The following is a 16,491-nucleotide window of genomic DNA, read 5'->3' as shown; positions in this document are numbered from 1 at the left end:
AGTCGGCCCATTCACGGCTGACTGTGAGATTCCCGTCCAGCATGCATCGTAACAAAGCACTGCACTCTTAACTACACTGCTCGTGGTGATGGTGGTGCAGAAGAGTACAAACGCAATCATCTCTATTATCATCCATAGTAAGTCAAAGTAAGTTTTATTTTTGGTGATTTATTAAACTGCATAATAGTCATCGTACATATGTTATCTATCTTATCTTTATTTTCAAGTTTACTTTTACGTATAAGTGTACAGTACAGTTTTGTACACTCCATACATTTTCCTAAATCTATACATTTACTGTACAAGTTAAATTTAACGCTATCGTCAATATTCATCCTATTTTACATTCAAAATACTTCCTATTGATTTTCCGGGTTAATGTAGAGTAACGAAACAAGTGGACGGGGTGTCGTATGACTAACCGTGAACCAAACCCTAGCATTCCCATACGTATGTATGCATGTTGAACCTCTTTCACACCGTACGTAGCCAAAGCCTTTGAAGTTTTGTGGATCGCGGGTTTGCAGATATTTTATAGAACGTCATCGCCGTGATGGGCAAAGTTTTGGTGTAACAAATAAAATAAACTTAAACTCCCCCGTTCATGCAGACCGTACACCACCGACCAGGAGGCGAAGAACCGTGGAACGGTCGCTAAACAGCACCAATACCAACACCTACCATGTGCCACTACATGCCGGTGCGCGTCACCACGGCGCCTGTGCCAGGCCAGGTGCACTTCGAGGCCACGTGAAGTGTCAAAAGCTCGCTGACAAGGAGGTCACGGAACAGACCCAGGTGCCGTGGGTTGTCCGACTGAGACGACAGGCAGATGCACCAGCTGTGCCCCCCGCTGTGCCAACTCGCCGCGTCCATAGCCGCCGCTAGGCTCCTCGGCTCGCCGTTGCCGTTGTTGTTGGAGGGCGACTGCCTTCGACCGATCAAGTTAGCGTCCTTCATGAGCCTCCTCCATAGACTGCGCCGCCACGCCTCGCTCGCCCACCGCCCAGCCGACACGAAACGCCATGGCATCACAAAATCATCACCGGTGGGAGCGAGGGCGTCTGCATGGGGGAGAGAGACCGACTCACGTGGTTGTTATCTCAGGTGGCGAAACACGAAACTCTGACGGCTCTCCGATTTATACGTGATATGAGGAACCAATAAATGTTTAAAAACGGCACGCAACCAACGGTAAACACGCTCGTGTATCCGCTGCACATGGTCCTGCATCAACTACATAGCCCTCTGTCAAGCCCGCCGCTGGATGAAGGCCTACCTCATGCCATGTCAGCCGCAGAGGTTGTTTGATCGTACTTCAGCACGGTGGTCTGGTTCAGATGTCACTCCTCACCGGTGATGCACATAGCTGTGACCAGGGATCAAACTCAGATAATTTGGGTTTACAGCGGGGCGAGCTATTCACTGCCACCACGTATCCGCCTCATGTATAAATGTATTTAGAAAGCGTTTAAAAAATATATATCATTGTGAATGTATTTGCAGGGTAGTTTCACGATTTGGGTGATCATTGGTATAATCACGAATGTGATTTTTTTGCTTGGACGGAGTAGGCCAGCCAACTGTGTGTGTCTCTAATTTAAAAATAAATAATTTTCCCATCTTTCTTGCTAATTGAGCGATGCTCATAAATGCAAATAAAACGCCGCATTGTTGGACACACTTAGATGTGTATACTGATGTGTGATGAACTTTATTTCGCACTGTACGTAGCCAATCATGCTAATCGGAGGTGCGAAATGAGGACGTTTAAAATACGAACTGAGGTTCTCATCCAGGCCGGATAATGCTGGCTGACGGCGCATTCAGTGTCCCCATATGTATCCAGCCATTGCCTTAATCCATTAATAAGCGACGTTTTCTAAAAGTATACATAATTACCCTCAAAATGACGCCCTAAATGTATTATTAGGATGATTAAAAATGTTTTGACTATGAGGTTTGCCGAATTTTTTTGAAACCGCCTGCCCTCAAGTGAGTTACGTAAAATTACGACGAATTTTATATTTTCACAATGATTATCCGGGACGATGTTACCCGCGGCAGCAGCAGCAGCAGCAGCATCAGCTACACAAACGGCTACCATTGAGCTCCCCTTTCTCACCCCAAAAAATCAAACGCAGTGAGTTTGAGCTCCTGAAAGTGTGAACTCAATGAACCGGAACAGCGCAGCGGAACGAGTTCCAGCGAATGAGGCCCACGGCCAAATATAAGTAGCCGCCACCACCGCCGTTGCGGGCCAAGGCGTTCATTCAGCTTTGGCAGAGGGCTGCAATGCGGCGAGGGGGTAAACACGGTGGTCACTTAAGATTAAGTAATTTCTAAACAACGCAAGAACCTGGCTCGGATCACCCCTGTTTGCGCAGGCTACACGGCGCATGTTGTTTCACGGTAAAACAAAACATTCCCCACTGCCAACATCAACGGCGGCAGCGGCGGCGGCGGCAGCAAAAAAAGGACTGCACCTGGACAAAATCCAGACGCAGTCACGTTCGGTCCCGCCACAAGGCGGCAAAGGGCACGAACCTCTCTCGCCGGGGACCACGGTGTCCGGCGAGGAAGCCCTGCAGCGCGCACCGATGGGTTAGACGCCGCCTGAACGCCAGGCGTCGAGCGCAGCGCCACCGCCCCACCTTGTCTAAGGCGCGGTGATGCGGTGCAAAGAGTATTTCCACAAACCCGCAAAAAAAACTAACGCTGAGGGAAAAATATTAAGGGGATTTTATTACGAGACGAGATTTGCGTCTCGACGCGAATCATTTCGCGGAGCCTTCGTTACGCAATTAATTCATTTAACGGTTTTTCAACCGCGCGATAATTATTTTACCTTTCGCATTCGGTCAAACGAACGAGGAGGGGGGGGGGGGGAATTCGTCTGAAAGGTGAAGCGACTCCGTGCTTAATTTTTCCTCCCTCCGCCACCGTTCCAGCAGCAACAAAAATCTGAAAATCGACGCCGACTCCGAGACCGTGAATAACCAAGCGACGCCGACACACGCCCATCTCTGCATGGGGGAAAAAAAAAATGTGTGGACGGGGCGCAAGCAGGTGACTTGGTGCACTTGCCGGTGCCCGGGCCTGCGTCTCCCACGTGGCTCTCCCGAACCCGACGACGCCGCCGCGTCGCCGGACTCACCGTCCCGCGAAAAAAAAACGCTCACGGGCCCAAGTCAGCGGGAGCCGCCGGTTGAGCCGAAACGCGCGCAACGGATCGAGTGGACGACTCTTTGCAAAGAGGAGGGAAAAAAAAGATACACTTTAAAATCGGTCGCTCTGCCCGCCTGCGTCCGCGCGTCGTCGAAATATAAATACAGCAACAAAAAAAGCTGAAGAAACTAAATATTTTCCTTAGGCCTGTACGCCAGAGCGCGGACGGGGTTTTGTCTTTCGAGGCTGAAACAAACCAAAAAGGGCACACAGAGAGGAAAGGAACGTTTAAAAATAACGCGGAAACGCAGATAACACCGCCAGCGCCGTTGCACGTTGCACGTCTCGTAAGTTGCACCCCAAGGATCTGCTTGTGACTAAATTATAACCGAAGAAATCTTGACTTAAAGCTTCCGTGACTGCAGGAATTCATACTCTTTGGGTCTTTCGGTAAAGTCACATAGATAGGAAAGTAAAAAATAAAATAATAACCCCACTCACTCACCCTTGGGCTGCACCTGTCTCAGGCCGATATAACACCCTGCTGCTACAGCAGCTCTCTTGCTATATTTTTTCACCTGAGGACGATTGCTTGTGTTGTGATCGAAACGTCGTGATTTTTTTTTATTTCCATCTACGTGACTTTACCGAAACACCCAAAGAGTAGAACCGAATAAATGTTTGCATTTTTGTTTTCGTCGGTGTTGGCACGAATTACTGGGATCAGTTGAGGATTTGTTCTCATTTGAAGTTTTGTTTTGTCTGTTTAACGGCCACGACTTAGTGGGGGATCAGAGCACACACCTGGTTACCTCAACGGAGGTTACATTGGTTTGAACGTCAGCAGCAAGACTCCAGCCTCACCTCTCCCCCCCCGGGCCAGCGCCACGTCCCACAAACACCTCAATTAGTCCACCTGCGTGTGCAGCACGCGTTAATCTGGGCAGGGATCGTTGTTGATTACGGGATCTGACTCACAGTCACAAATTTAGCGAGTTCAAACCCAGGTGGTCTGGGTGACTCAGAGGTCAGTCAGAACGCTGAGCTGGCACTACTAAGATTAAGCCGGGTTCTTAAGTGGAGTAAGTTGGTGGTCGCAGCCCGCTCACCAATGATGGGGCGTGGTGGCGAGATACAGGAGGACGTGGGTTCGATCCCAACTCTGACGCCTGCTGTATATTTGGAGTTTTGATTGTCTCCCTCTCCCCGCAGTCGCGTGGATTTCCCTCTGGTTCCTCCATTTCATCCCTCCACATTTAGAATCAACGTGTGTTGAGAGTATTTAGCTGCTAGAAATTGTCCACGTGATCAGCCACCTTTTTTTGGGGGGGCTATCATTTCGTTGCCAGGGCCATTCGGGAAAAAAAGCGCTACACAGCACGGTGGGCCTTACCTGGTAATAAAAAAACCCAAAGTTTTATTTTAGACTCCACGAAAAAATTCCATCACAATTCATTTGGTTAGCACTCAAACTGGATAACTCGTGCACAGAACATTACTCTCGGTGGCAGAGCCGTTGTGAAAGTGCTGTCCCGTATCGTGTGGAACAGAGGTCGCTTGAGAGGATTTCAGAGGTAGCTCTGTGGTATCCACTTGCACGAGCTGTTCTCAAACACAAAGGGCTGCGTTGTTTTACAAGATCCGAATGAATGCTTGATCTCACCACATGACATCGATAGCACCATCGGTGTAAACTTCGGGGGGGGGGGGGGGAAAGTAGACTAGACTTATTCACAATGCACTATGCCCCCTTTACCTGCTTTTTTGGTTTGTTAAATGTGCTTGTTATTTCCTGCAGCATGTTAAAGTATGGACTATATATATCACACGATGCCAACAAGGGGCAAACGTTTCCCGGTGAGTCTCGTACAGTCCTTCAGGACAAGTCCTGTGAGCACCTACGGAGACCAGCGGAGCACACAAGGGCGCCAACGGTGGCGAGATGTTGACTGCCTCGCCTGGTACACGGTCACTCGTGGGTTTCATCCCGACCCTTACCCCTGTATATTTGGAGTTTGTATGTTCTCTCTGCTGCTATGCAGTGCAACGTGATGAGCCACTTCATCGTTCGGGGCCAGGCGGCTTCTTAAAAAGAGCTCTGCAGCTCAGCGGGGGCCTTACCTGGTCAAATAAAAATTAACAATTTTTTTTTTAATGAATAATTTTTATTTCAGATGCCGTCACCTGCACCACGCACACCTTGCAGAAAATGTATCCCTTGCGTTGATGCTCACCACGCCACACAAGGTCCTCCACTCTAGGCCCAGTTAACCTCGGGGCATTCCAGTTCAGGTAACGTTTCATTGCCACGAGTTTTGTGCATCCTAACTACTAAATCACTGACACCGCTGAGTAAACTATATAAAGACAAAAAGATACAAAAATTGCGACCGAGTGGTGGTGACACTACAATGCTTGTACCAGACTAAGTACACATAGTATGTATACATATGCAGCGACCACAGCGATAAATTGAAAACTAATTCCTTTAGAACTGCTTTTTTGCACCTCCGATTAGCACGGCTGGCTACACACGGTGCGGACCATATGAAATAATTATATGGTTAAGATTTGTACCCGTGAGCTCTCCGATGTGTATTCGGGTTGTACCGTGTGTCGCCTAGCACGATGTCTGACGTTTCGCTGCATGTGCAGGGGAGCTTCTTCCAACACGTGGCGCAGCCCGAAAGCACGTGACGGCAGAGCACGTGACGGCACAGGAAGGAGAAAGCCTCTGCGACCGCACTTCTGTTGAACATCGTTTGCCCTGCTGCGTCGTTAAATTCACAACGAGAGTGAAGCTTGCGTAACCAAGTGTGCCTCGGGCAACCCGTACGAGGGATAAAGTCCAGGGTTTGGTAAACGATCAACAGCAAACGCAGCCCGGGGGAGAAGCCACTCCCTCACACCGAGCGGGCCGGCGATGCCAGGATGGAGAGCTGCAGTAAAGGTCGGAGACCTCGGGGAGATGGTAACAGGAAATAACTCAAACGAGGGGCTTACTTAGCATTATTCGTGGTCAAATTGTGTAACGGTCGCTGGCTGAAAGCTTCCAAAACACAACAATTATTATGAATTACTCACGTATTTTTGTTCCTTCGTAACCATTAATATCCCACCTCTGGGCAAAGCATCCCCCCCCCCCGAGAATCTTTCCACTCTTCACGACCTATTACCACCTCCATCCACTACGACCGTCCGAATCTTCTTACCCTTGGACGCGCCATCGAATTTTTCTGCCCATCTGTTGCCTACCCTCCGCGCATCTCGACGTTCCCCGTCAATTGGTGTCTTGTGTGTGACCTGCACCGCCTTTCGCAGTCGCCTGCAAAGTGCGAACACCAAACGGTGAAGCCTTCGCTCGTGGTCAGTTCTGCTTATGGGTTTGTGTCAAACTTCAATGGGGCAGGGTTGAACATCACCTTGGCCCTCTGCGGCCACCTGGAACGCTCTTCCTTCCGATATTAGGAAGCCACTGGAGCGATGCACTTTTAAAATCATCATCTAGATTGAAAACTCATTTCTTTAGAACTGCTTTTTGTATTAAGTCTGTTGTCCTTCCCCCGCACCGCCGATTAGCACGGTTGGCTATGTACAGTGCGAAAGAAGTTCAACATACGTGCATACATTAGCCGCATCAGGTGGGCCGATAAGACCCACACTGCTCTCATCCCCCATTCGCATCTTATTTTTTTCTACATATCATTTCGCAACTGCAGCGACGAAATACCCGGTCAACCTTCGCTCGTTCGGGAGCCGCTCTTTCTCCTCCGTTGGCTCCACGTGGGCCTGCTTTAACCTCCTCGGTAACCCTGTGCTGTCGCCTTCCTACCGCTGTTCAAGTCCAGGCTCAAGATTTTCCTCGAGTCCTCTCTCACCTATGACCGCATGCCTCTTCATAAAAGGATTTAAAATGTACATTTAAAACAAGCCCACTCTTTCCGTATAGCATCCAAAGATGTGACCGCACTCAGAGGATGTAACAATTTCCACCTTTGTTTGTTTCACGTTCTGTAAAAAAAAAAGAAACTCACACGCCGATGTTTAAAGTTGCGCGCACGCGACACGTTGAAATGCACGCGAACATCTTCGAAAAGTACAAACGTCAAAATTGCGGACACATTGTCAACAAAGAAGCGCGTTTTAGATGCACATAGCAGCGTAGTGGGGCTTTAATGGGGCCCTGAAGCTGAGAGACGTTACGTAAACTCGCGTCACGATACTCCCTCTCATAAGCCCTTTACCCCATGCCTTTGCCCCCTTCCTCTCGACACACTGCCGTATGCCGACGCTCTGGTATAAAAATCCACACCACGCTGTAGTCCTTTCATGATAAACATCCTCGGCACGATAGGACATGGAAGAGACAACAACAAAAAACCAAGCCGATCGTGTTGCTTAGCGTCATTTGAAAGATGACTGCGAAATGCGAAGAGAATGAGACGCATGAACACAGAAAGCCTAATTTCGTAAAAAAATGTTTTTATTCTTACATACAAAGACAAAGATCCCCCATATAGCCTTAGCAGACTGTTGGGGCAAGCGCTGTTAGCGAGCACCTATGAAGGCCGGCATGGCACACGAAGGGGTGGGTGGCCAGCACCAGGTACTCATTTGAAGCCGAGTCGACCTAGGGGAGGTCCAGATCCAGTTCAGATAATCGTGACTGGTGTTGGTGACCGTGAGCGGGAATCAAACTCGAGCGGCCAGGTTCGGAGCGCAACGCGCTAATCGTTACGCTGGCGCTCCCCGACTAACAACATGACAGATACACTAACACATACACTAACAGACGTGTCTCGTATTAGGGCCCGATATATTGCAAAGAACTCCTCTATTAGGTGATGCAGAAACATCTCTCTGCTTTGTAGTTTGCAGTGCAGAACAAACCACGGCATCGCAGCCTCTCCCTGCACCATTCAACAAAAGCAAAATTACATTACACTGTGTAACAAATTTGTATTTATTTTTTGTTCCTGGATAGTGTTATTTCCTAATTGCTTATGCCTCAAAAGCACAGAAAATGGATATTATTCCCCGCAAACTTTGCTTTTGTGACCAGGACAGTGACATTTTTAAATGTACCTATTTTCCAGAACATTCAAGATACATTCAGTGCCGAGTAAATTTGGAGTAACTTCTAGAACATTCTAGAACTTTCCAGTAATATAAATAGTAGTATAAATACAGCGGCCTTAAGCCCACCAGTTCAGTTTAGTCCCAGCTGCCTAAGTAGATACATAGCTGCATTTTTCTGAGATGGCATCAAGAGGCTGCAAGCATCCAGCAGACGCATTTTGCTATGTCTGCGGCCAATTTATCAAGACAAGAGCGAAAAAGTACTTTGTGGAAGCATCTGCTAAGATGTGTGAGGCCTACAACAAGGCATATTTCGGCATGCCTGTCAGGGATCAAGACAAACCCTGGGCACCTCATTTAACCTGCGAGCAATGCAAAAAATCTCTGGAAGGTAAGATGGACAATTGTTGCTCGGAATTTAATGTTATAAAATTTGTTACAAATTTTTTAAATCTAAATGTTTTTAATTTTAAAATGTTATACAATTTTCAATGTTATTGAGAAAAAATATCACATGTGAAAATGTTGTTAGAATCTCTTACACATTCGTCATGGGTGAAATTAATGTATTTTTGTAGGATAGTACAGAGGAGAAAAGGGAGCCATGAAGTTCGCTATCCCAATAATTTGGCGGGAACTCACTGACCACTCAAGCAACTGCTACTTCTGCATGGTGGACCCTTCCAAACGTCGGACTGGCAAGAATGCACCTGCTATCATGTATCCGGACCTTCTTTCATCCATCGCCTGAGTGCCACACTGCCATGAGCTCCCCGTACCCACTCCTCCTGAGAGAGAGCAGCCGTCTTTAGAAGAGAACAGCAAGTCAGAGAGCGAGGAAGACGTTGTAGATCCAGATGACAATTTCAGAGGTGGAGCTGAGGAGAGAAACCCATACTACCCCAACCAAAAAGACCCCAATGACTTGATCAGAGATCTTGGTTTCACCAAGTGCAATGCCGAGCTTTTGACGTCTAGGCTCAAGCAGTGGAACTTGTTGGATGAAAGTGTGAAAGTTGCAGATCAGAGGAAGTGTCACCAACCTTTATGCAGCTACTTCACCCCTCAAAATGGACTCTGCCTCTGCCACAACATGACCAGTCTGTTCGGGGCAAACAGAATAACCTGTCACCAGAATAAGTGGCGCCTCTTCATTGACAGCTCATCCAGGAGCCTTAAAGCCGTGCTGCTCCATAATGGTAACAAGTACCCGTCCCTTCCCCTGGCTCACTCGGTGCACCTCAAAGAGGATTACAACAGCATCAAGACCTTGCTGGATGCCTTGAAGTATGGTGAGTACGGATGGGAGGTCAGGTCATGGGAGACTTCAATATGGTAGCATTCCTGATAGGTCTCCAAGGCGGTTTTACCAAGTTTCCCTGCTATGCCTTTGGCGTAGCAGGGACACCAAGGCGCACTTCCAGAGGCGAGACTGGCCACAGTGGACTGAGTTCTCTGTGGGGAGGAACAATGTCAAGTGGGAGCTGCTGGTGGACCCCTGGAAGGTGCTGATGCCACCACTGCACATCAATTTGGGCCTTATGAAACAATTTGTCAGAGCTGTAGATAAGGAGTCGGCAGCCTTCAAGTACCTTCAAGACTTATTCTCTAAGATGTCTGATGCAAAGGTCCAAGCCAGTGTCTTCGTCAGACCACAGATAAAGAAGATCCTGGAGTGCAAATAATTCCCCAAGAAGCTCACTAGTAAGGAGAAAGCAGATTGGAACAGCTTTGTCGCAGTGGTTCGTGGCTTCCTGGGCAATCACAAGGTCGAAAACTACGTGGAGCTGGTTGAGAACTACGGCACAATGGGCTGTAGGATGTCCCTTAAAGTCCATATTCTTGACGCTCATCTTTATACATTTTAGGAGAACATGGGAGCATACTCGGAGGAGCAAGGCGAGCGCTTCCACCAGGATATACTGGACTTTGAACGCCGCTACCAAGGACAGTATAACGAGAACATGATGGGAGACTACATTTGGGGGCTGATTCGTGAAGGTATTTACAGAATAATCGTAAATCTCGAAAAACGACTCACTTATAAATCTTTGGTAGTCATTTTTGTATTATTTTAATATAAATACATGTTAATTGTGATTCATATGTTATTTTTTTCTGACTTTATTTGAACAAAAAGACACAAATTTCTCACTAAAAATAGGTACATTTCTAAATATCACTGTCCTAGTCACAAAAGCAAAGTTTGTGGGGAATAATAGCCATTTTCTATACATTTTAGGCATAAGCAATTACGAAATAACACTTACTACCCAGGAACTAAAATTTAGTTACCTAGTGTTACTCACGTGAGCACACATCCCCCCCACATGCCATTCCTAAAATTTTCAACAACAAAACACGGCAACATTTCCAGTCCAAGTTAATCCATCTTCACTTTGCATTTCTTTTTGACAAATAACTTTTGATTAATCTACAATGATCAAAACGTGCTCACGATAGGGGCCACTGCGGTGATCGGGGTGGGTTTCGAGTTTCGATCACACAGATTCTTCAAGGCTCAGGGTTTTTTTTTTTCTTTTTTTCCCTTCGACACTTTTAAAATGGCACAAAAAAATGGGCGTTAGATTGCCCAACATTTTATGTTGATTCGTGCCATTGCCGTCATTCCAACGTGGCTGCATCTGTTGTAAGACGTGGCCTCTTTTTGTACACTATTAACACGTCGCAGATATTTCTGCGTGTGGCGCATTTGTTCACGTCAACCCGTTTCCATGCAGTGCTTGCGTACGACCCTCTACGATACAGCACGATCATGTACGCATACGTTTCCCTGTTCGCCTTCCCTGACTTGGGTAAGCCATCATCCCGCCGTGAATAAATCGCGGGCAATGATGATGAAGTCACCTTGTTTCCGGGTGTCTACACGGGGAAATTTTATTTGTATGCGAAATGTTTACAATATCGCCTGGTATACAGGAGGTCGTGGGTTCTATCCAGACCCTGACCCCTGTATGTTTGGAGTTTGCATGTTCTCCTCGTGGTCGAGTGGATTTTTCCCCGGATCCTCTGGTTTTCCCCTCCACATTTAGAATCAACATGCGTTCCGAGTATTTGGTTGCTAAAAATTTCACCATGATGAGCCACTTCGTTGAGCTATAATATAATGTGGCCAAGTCGCTTCTGAAAAATAACTATATAGCTCAGTGACCCTTACCTGGTAAGATATATATATTTTTATAAAATTGCATGCGACATTTGCGAACCTAAAAGCATCAATTCTCAAACGAGAATTTCTGCCCACTTTATTTCGCAGAATAACTGAAACATTTTCCTAAACTGTAAAATACACCGCTGCTTTTAATTACAAAAATGGCAAACGAAATTAAGAATTACTGAATGGGTATATGGTGTTTTGGCACACACATGGTGGTACAGTGTACTCAGAAAGATTATAAATGTACCCACCATCCATACATTCCAGACAGAATCTAAGACGTTATTTTCAGACAGCTAATGAATAACTGAAAGCAAGTTGACAAGCCCAGTTTAGTGTTTACATGATATACTTTCGTTTGTCCGTGTATATTGTCAACACGGTATTGTACTGTTTTCCCCGCAATGTCCTCATCTAATTATTACGCTTGTTTGTTCACCCAGGAAAGCCTCATCACTCTTTTTCAGGAGGGTTCCTGCCACGTTTTCTTTGGGGGGGGGGGGGGGGAGACAATGACTGGTCAGTATTTTCCAATTGAATAACTTGCAGATAATAACTTGCAGGAGCGCCGTGGTGGCGAGATGTTAACTACTTCGCCCGGTATGCAGGAGGTCATGGCTTTGATTCTGACCCTCACACCTGTATATTTAGAGTTTGCGCATGTTCGCCCCGTGGTCGTGTGGATTTTTCTCATTCCCTCCACATTTAGAAACATGCGTTTATTTTATTCGGCTGCTACACATTTCCACGTGATAAGCCACTTCGTTGAGCTATCATTTGTGATAGCCAGGTCGCTTATGAAAAGAGTTACATCGCTCAGAGTGGGCCTTATTTGGAAAAATAAATTATTAGAATAATCTTTAACAAAAAAATGTTTTTTTTTATTAAAATAACGCCAGCAACACAATAGCCTACACTTTGCGAATTACATCACCAGATGGTGGCAGAGTATGTTATGGGAGTAACCAGGGTGGGCCTGCTGGGTTCGAACCGGCGACGCTCTGCAAACTTTCCCACGGCTGGGTCGTGTCACCGCCATTGTCTCAAATGCCCCCGCGAGATGCACTGCATTGGGAGGCGCAGTCTCAACAACAAAATCATTACAACCACGACGACGATGAGATTCAACTAATATTCGCTTATTAATTGATATTAATGTACGGAATAATGTCATCATCAACATTTATTATTTACGCCGTGCCTCCCAATGCAACGCATCTCAAGGCGGTGGGTATGAATAAAACATGATGATTATTCGATGCAACGAAACAACATCAGCTCAGCAAATCAATATCCGTCGATATTCACGGTGGACTCCGTAAAATATTTTCCCCCGCCCGAATTCAGGTTAGGGGTGCGGCGCGAGGAGTGTTGGGTGGGTGGGTGGTGCTCCCGAAATAATTACATGATAAGCCGTCTCTATTAATCATCTATTCATCGTCAAGACACCTTCACCACGATTGCACCATCACCACCACCACAACCAGCAGCAGCAACACCACAAACTGCATAGAGGCCGCGGCGGCGGCGGCGTTGCGCGGTGCCCCTCTGTTTTATGAATGGACAACCCCGCGTGACCGCGGCGCAGCCAATGGGAGCCGCTCTCCTCGCGCGCGCGCGCGCGAGGATGCGCGCGCGGCTGCCCGGGGCCAGGCCTCCGCGGCGCCCGAAGCGAGCGGGCGACGGCCGGGGGCCCAGGGGGGCCCAGGGGGGCCCTCGGGGGTGGGGTGGGGGGGGGGCACCGGTCGGGCCCCCCCCCCTTCCCCGCAGCTTATCCAGCTCCTCTCCTCGCTCCCCACCTCACGATCCCCTCCCCCCTTCCTTCACCCACAAACCACCACGGCCACACACAACACAAAAAAAATCCCCGCCGCTCGGCGGCGGTGGGCGTGGAGCGGCGGCCGCGCGCATTCACAAAAGCCGGGGCCCGGCCGCCGTCGTTTTGTGAATGAGCGCCACGTTAATTCATCACCGAGGCGCGCGCGCGTTGCGCTGCGCTGCGCTCTCGCGCTGCGTTCTCGCGGCATCCACCGCCACTAAGCAACCACAGTCAGCGACAACAACAACCACCGTCAGCGACAACAACAACCACAACAGCAGCCACATCGCCCGATTTTTATTCGCAAAAAATATTTTTTTTGGTTTTGCATTTGCACGATGATGCAATCGTCGTTCATCATTATCATTACCGTCATTATTATTATTCGCGTGTTGTAATTGAGTCGGGAGGAGGAGGGGGGGGGGTTGCACGCGAGGTGCAATGTTGGTGTTTTTTTTGTTTTCCCCTTTCTCTCCCTCTCGTCCTCTCGTCCGTGGCGGCCTGGGCTAGGGGGGGGGGTGCCGGCGGCGGCTGCGGCCGCGATTGTGCCGAGTTCGAGGAGGAGGCGGTGGCGGCCTCGGGGTGGTTTTTTTTTGTGAATAAAAAGAAAGGCGGCGCAGTCATGAATGAGAGAGAGAGAGCGAGAGCCAACGGGTTCCCTCTCGCAGGCTACAAACCCAGACGCCTGCAACCGCACGGACATCGCCTCGACGACATCGGCTACACCATGCATCGACACCCGCCACCACCACCATTGGCATCGTCGCTAGCATCGGTAGATGCAGTGGAACCTTGACCACCATGCGATGTGGCCATAGGATGGTTCCCCCATCATGACTCAGGTTACACACTCACACATCAGCTGGCTACGTCTCACATAACCACCACCATCATCACCTGCATCGTCACTCCTGCCATCAGCAGCAGCACCATCAACAAAAACCCATCATCTTCGTCGTGGGATGTGGCCACGGTTTACCCCCTCATAAGCAGATTACACGCACCAGGGATATCTATCAAATCAACCCCCATTAACATCATCAGCAACATCACCAGCAATAGCGCCATCGACAACGCCGAACACCATCACGAATGAGCCGCGGATTTTCTCCTTCACAACGAGACGCTCACCGCACGGATTCCCCATCGCTTCACACCGCCACCATCAACAACAACAACAACCATCATCATCATCAAACAGCACCGGCAAAATGCCATCGCCATCACAATTCCCTCGTGCAATACAGACTCTTACCATGAACATCGCCAGCAAAGCGATACCATCACGGGCTGACATTATTAACACCCGTGTGATTGATGATCGGTTATCCACATCCAGCAGCAGCATATGCCGCCACCAGCAACGTTACCAGCAGCAGCGTCAATAGCCATCATGATCCCTCGGCAGAAGTAGGAGTAAAACACCGTCACAGCACGATCTCCATCAGCAAATATCACCAGGAGTCGGAGCAACATCCATACCATCGCCAGCAGCAAAAGCTAACATCACCGCCGCCACCATCATCATCATCACGACCTCCCAATTCCCTCAGCAACATCTATACCATCAGCTGGAAACAGCAGTAACGGCAGACGTAACGACACCAAGAATTGTGAATGACTCCCTCACCACCACCACAGCCACAAGAGTACGGCACCATCATCATCAGGAAAAGAACCTCGCAACCATCACGAATTCTCCTTCCACGGTTGAGGCGCGCACGGTACGGGTTCCATCACACCAACAACCATCACCACCAGCACCACCAGCAGTTATACTCGAGCATACACCATCACCAACGACACCAAGACCATCGTGAAAAGATGGATCTTCCCCGCAACAACCACCGCCACCATCATCAGCAACGTTAACCACCACCATGATTACCATCACTAACAACGACCACGCCAGCAGCAGCAGCAGTACCAACATCACCATCACGTCCATCACCACCACCACCATCACGTCCATCACCACCACCACCACCATCACGTCCATCACCACCAACAGCGATAACAAAACAGCGACGACAGTAGTAGAAACTCGTGCGGCGTAGAATGTCGCGAATTCCGGCGAAAATAAACGACAAAAATAGGAATGATATTAGCAGTGATGAGATGGTGGCGGTGGCAACAATGACAGTGGTGTGTGAAGGTGGTAACGATGATGTGGAATTGGTGATGTAAAGCTGCTGATGGTGGGGGTGGTGTTGGTGACGATGTGAATGAAGGTGGCTGCGTAAAGATGGTAGTGGTGGTTTGATGATGGGGGTGGTGGTGGTGATGTGAATTTGGTAGCGATGGTCATAATACTATTACGAAATTGCAAAGGTAGTGATGGTACAACAGTCATGTGATGATGATGTGACAGTGATGGCCGACGGTTAATAATAATGCACGGTAGAAATTCGTGCAACGGTAACGTTAAAATAAGGTGACGGTGCTGATGGAAAAGTGGTGGTGGTGGTGGTGATGGTGGTGATGTGACAACGTGGGTGATGTCCGACTGGTGGCGACAGTCGGTCAAAAGGTAGCGGTGTGACGAACAGCCGCTGACGGTAAAGCTGATGCTGGTGATGGTGTGATGATGATGGTGGTGATGATTGTGTGGTGATGGTGCTCACATCCACTCACTCATCTGGATGAAGCTCTTCGCTCATGTTTCACGCGGCCGCGGCTCTCATCTTCTCGGGGACGCCCGGCGGGGCTGGCTCGGAGCTGGCCGCCTCGCTCGCCTCTCTCTCTCTCTGCCTCTGCCTCTCTCTCTCGGCCTCCACGGCCAGATGATGACGAGGATGAGGAGGTTGATGGTGAGGAGGAGTGCAGGTGTCGGTCTCCCCGCCTCCGAGCTCACGGCTGGAGGACACAGGCACGACTATCCGGGTTGCCTTGCTGTCCGCTGTGTTGCTATGTTGTTGATCTGCTGCTACTGCTCTGCCCGCGTCTCTTCCTTCACGCTGTTGTTGTTGTTGCTGCTGATGCTGCTGCTGATGATGATGCCGCCGCCGCCGCCGCTGCTGATGTAGTCGCGCTGGCCGTATGCTCCATCTTGCCGCTCCTCGGGCTGCACGAAGGACGCGAGGAAGGACCGAGGGAAGGAAAAAAAAAGGAAGGAAGAAGCGGAGGGAGGGATGCGGGAGGAGGGGTGAGAGCGCGGAGGACGGAAGTGGCGAGCGGAGATCTCACAGCCAGCACGCTCCCTGCCTCTCTCCCTGCCTCTCTCTCGCTCACTCCCCCCGCCTGCCCC

The 16,491-nt window shown here is 49.0% G+C and overlaps 1 protein-coding gene across 3 annotated transcripts in view; it reads right to left on the bottom strand.

The window, feature by feature from the left end:
- LOC116947708 (sprouty-related, EVH1 domain-containing protein 2-like) overlaps positions 1-16,491 on the bottom strand; it is a 49,973-nt gene extending 33,482 nt beyond the window's left edge. The window contains exon 1 of one of the 3 annotated variants that reach the window (XM_032963727.2): positions 15,879-16,491. In XM_032963727.2, coding sequence (XP_032819618.2) covers positions 15,879-15,904 — 26 coding nt within the window. In that variant the 5' untranslated portion in view covers positions 15,905-16,491. The remainder of the gene's footprint in view (positions 1-15,878) is intronic. The other 2 variants (XM_032963725.2, XM_032963726.2) reach the window with 2 other exon arrangements.

This window comes from Petromyzon marinus, chromosome 31 (genome assembly GCF_048934315.1).
Source record: "Petromyzon marinus isolate PM22_M1 ecotype Great Lakes invasive population chromosome 31, UKy_Petmar_22M1.pri1.0, whole genome shotgun sequence".
Taxonomy (NCBI): domain Eukaryota; kingdom Metazoa; phylum Chordata; class Hyperoartia; order Petromyzontiformes; family Petromyzontidae; genus Petromyzon; species Petromyzon marinus.
This window is presented reverse-complemented; position numbering and strand designations above follow the sequence as displayed.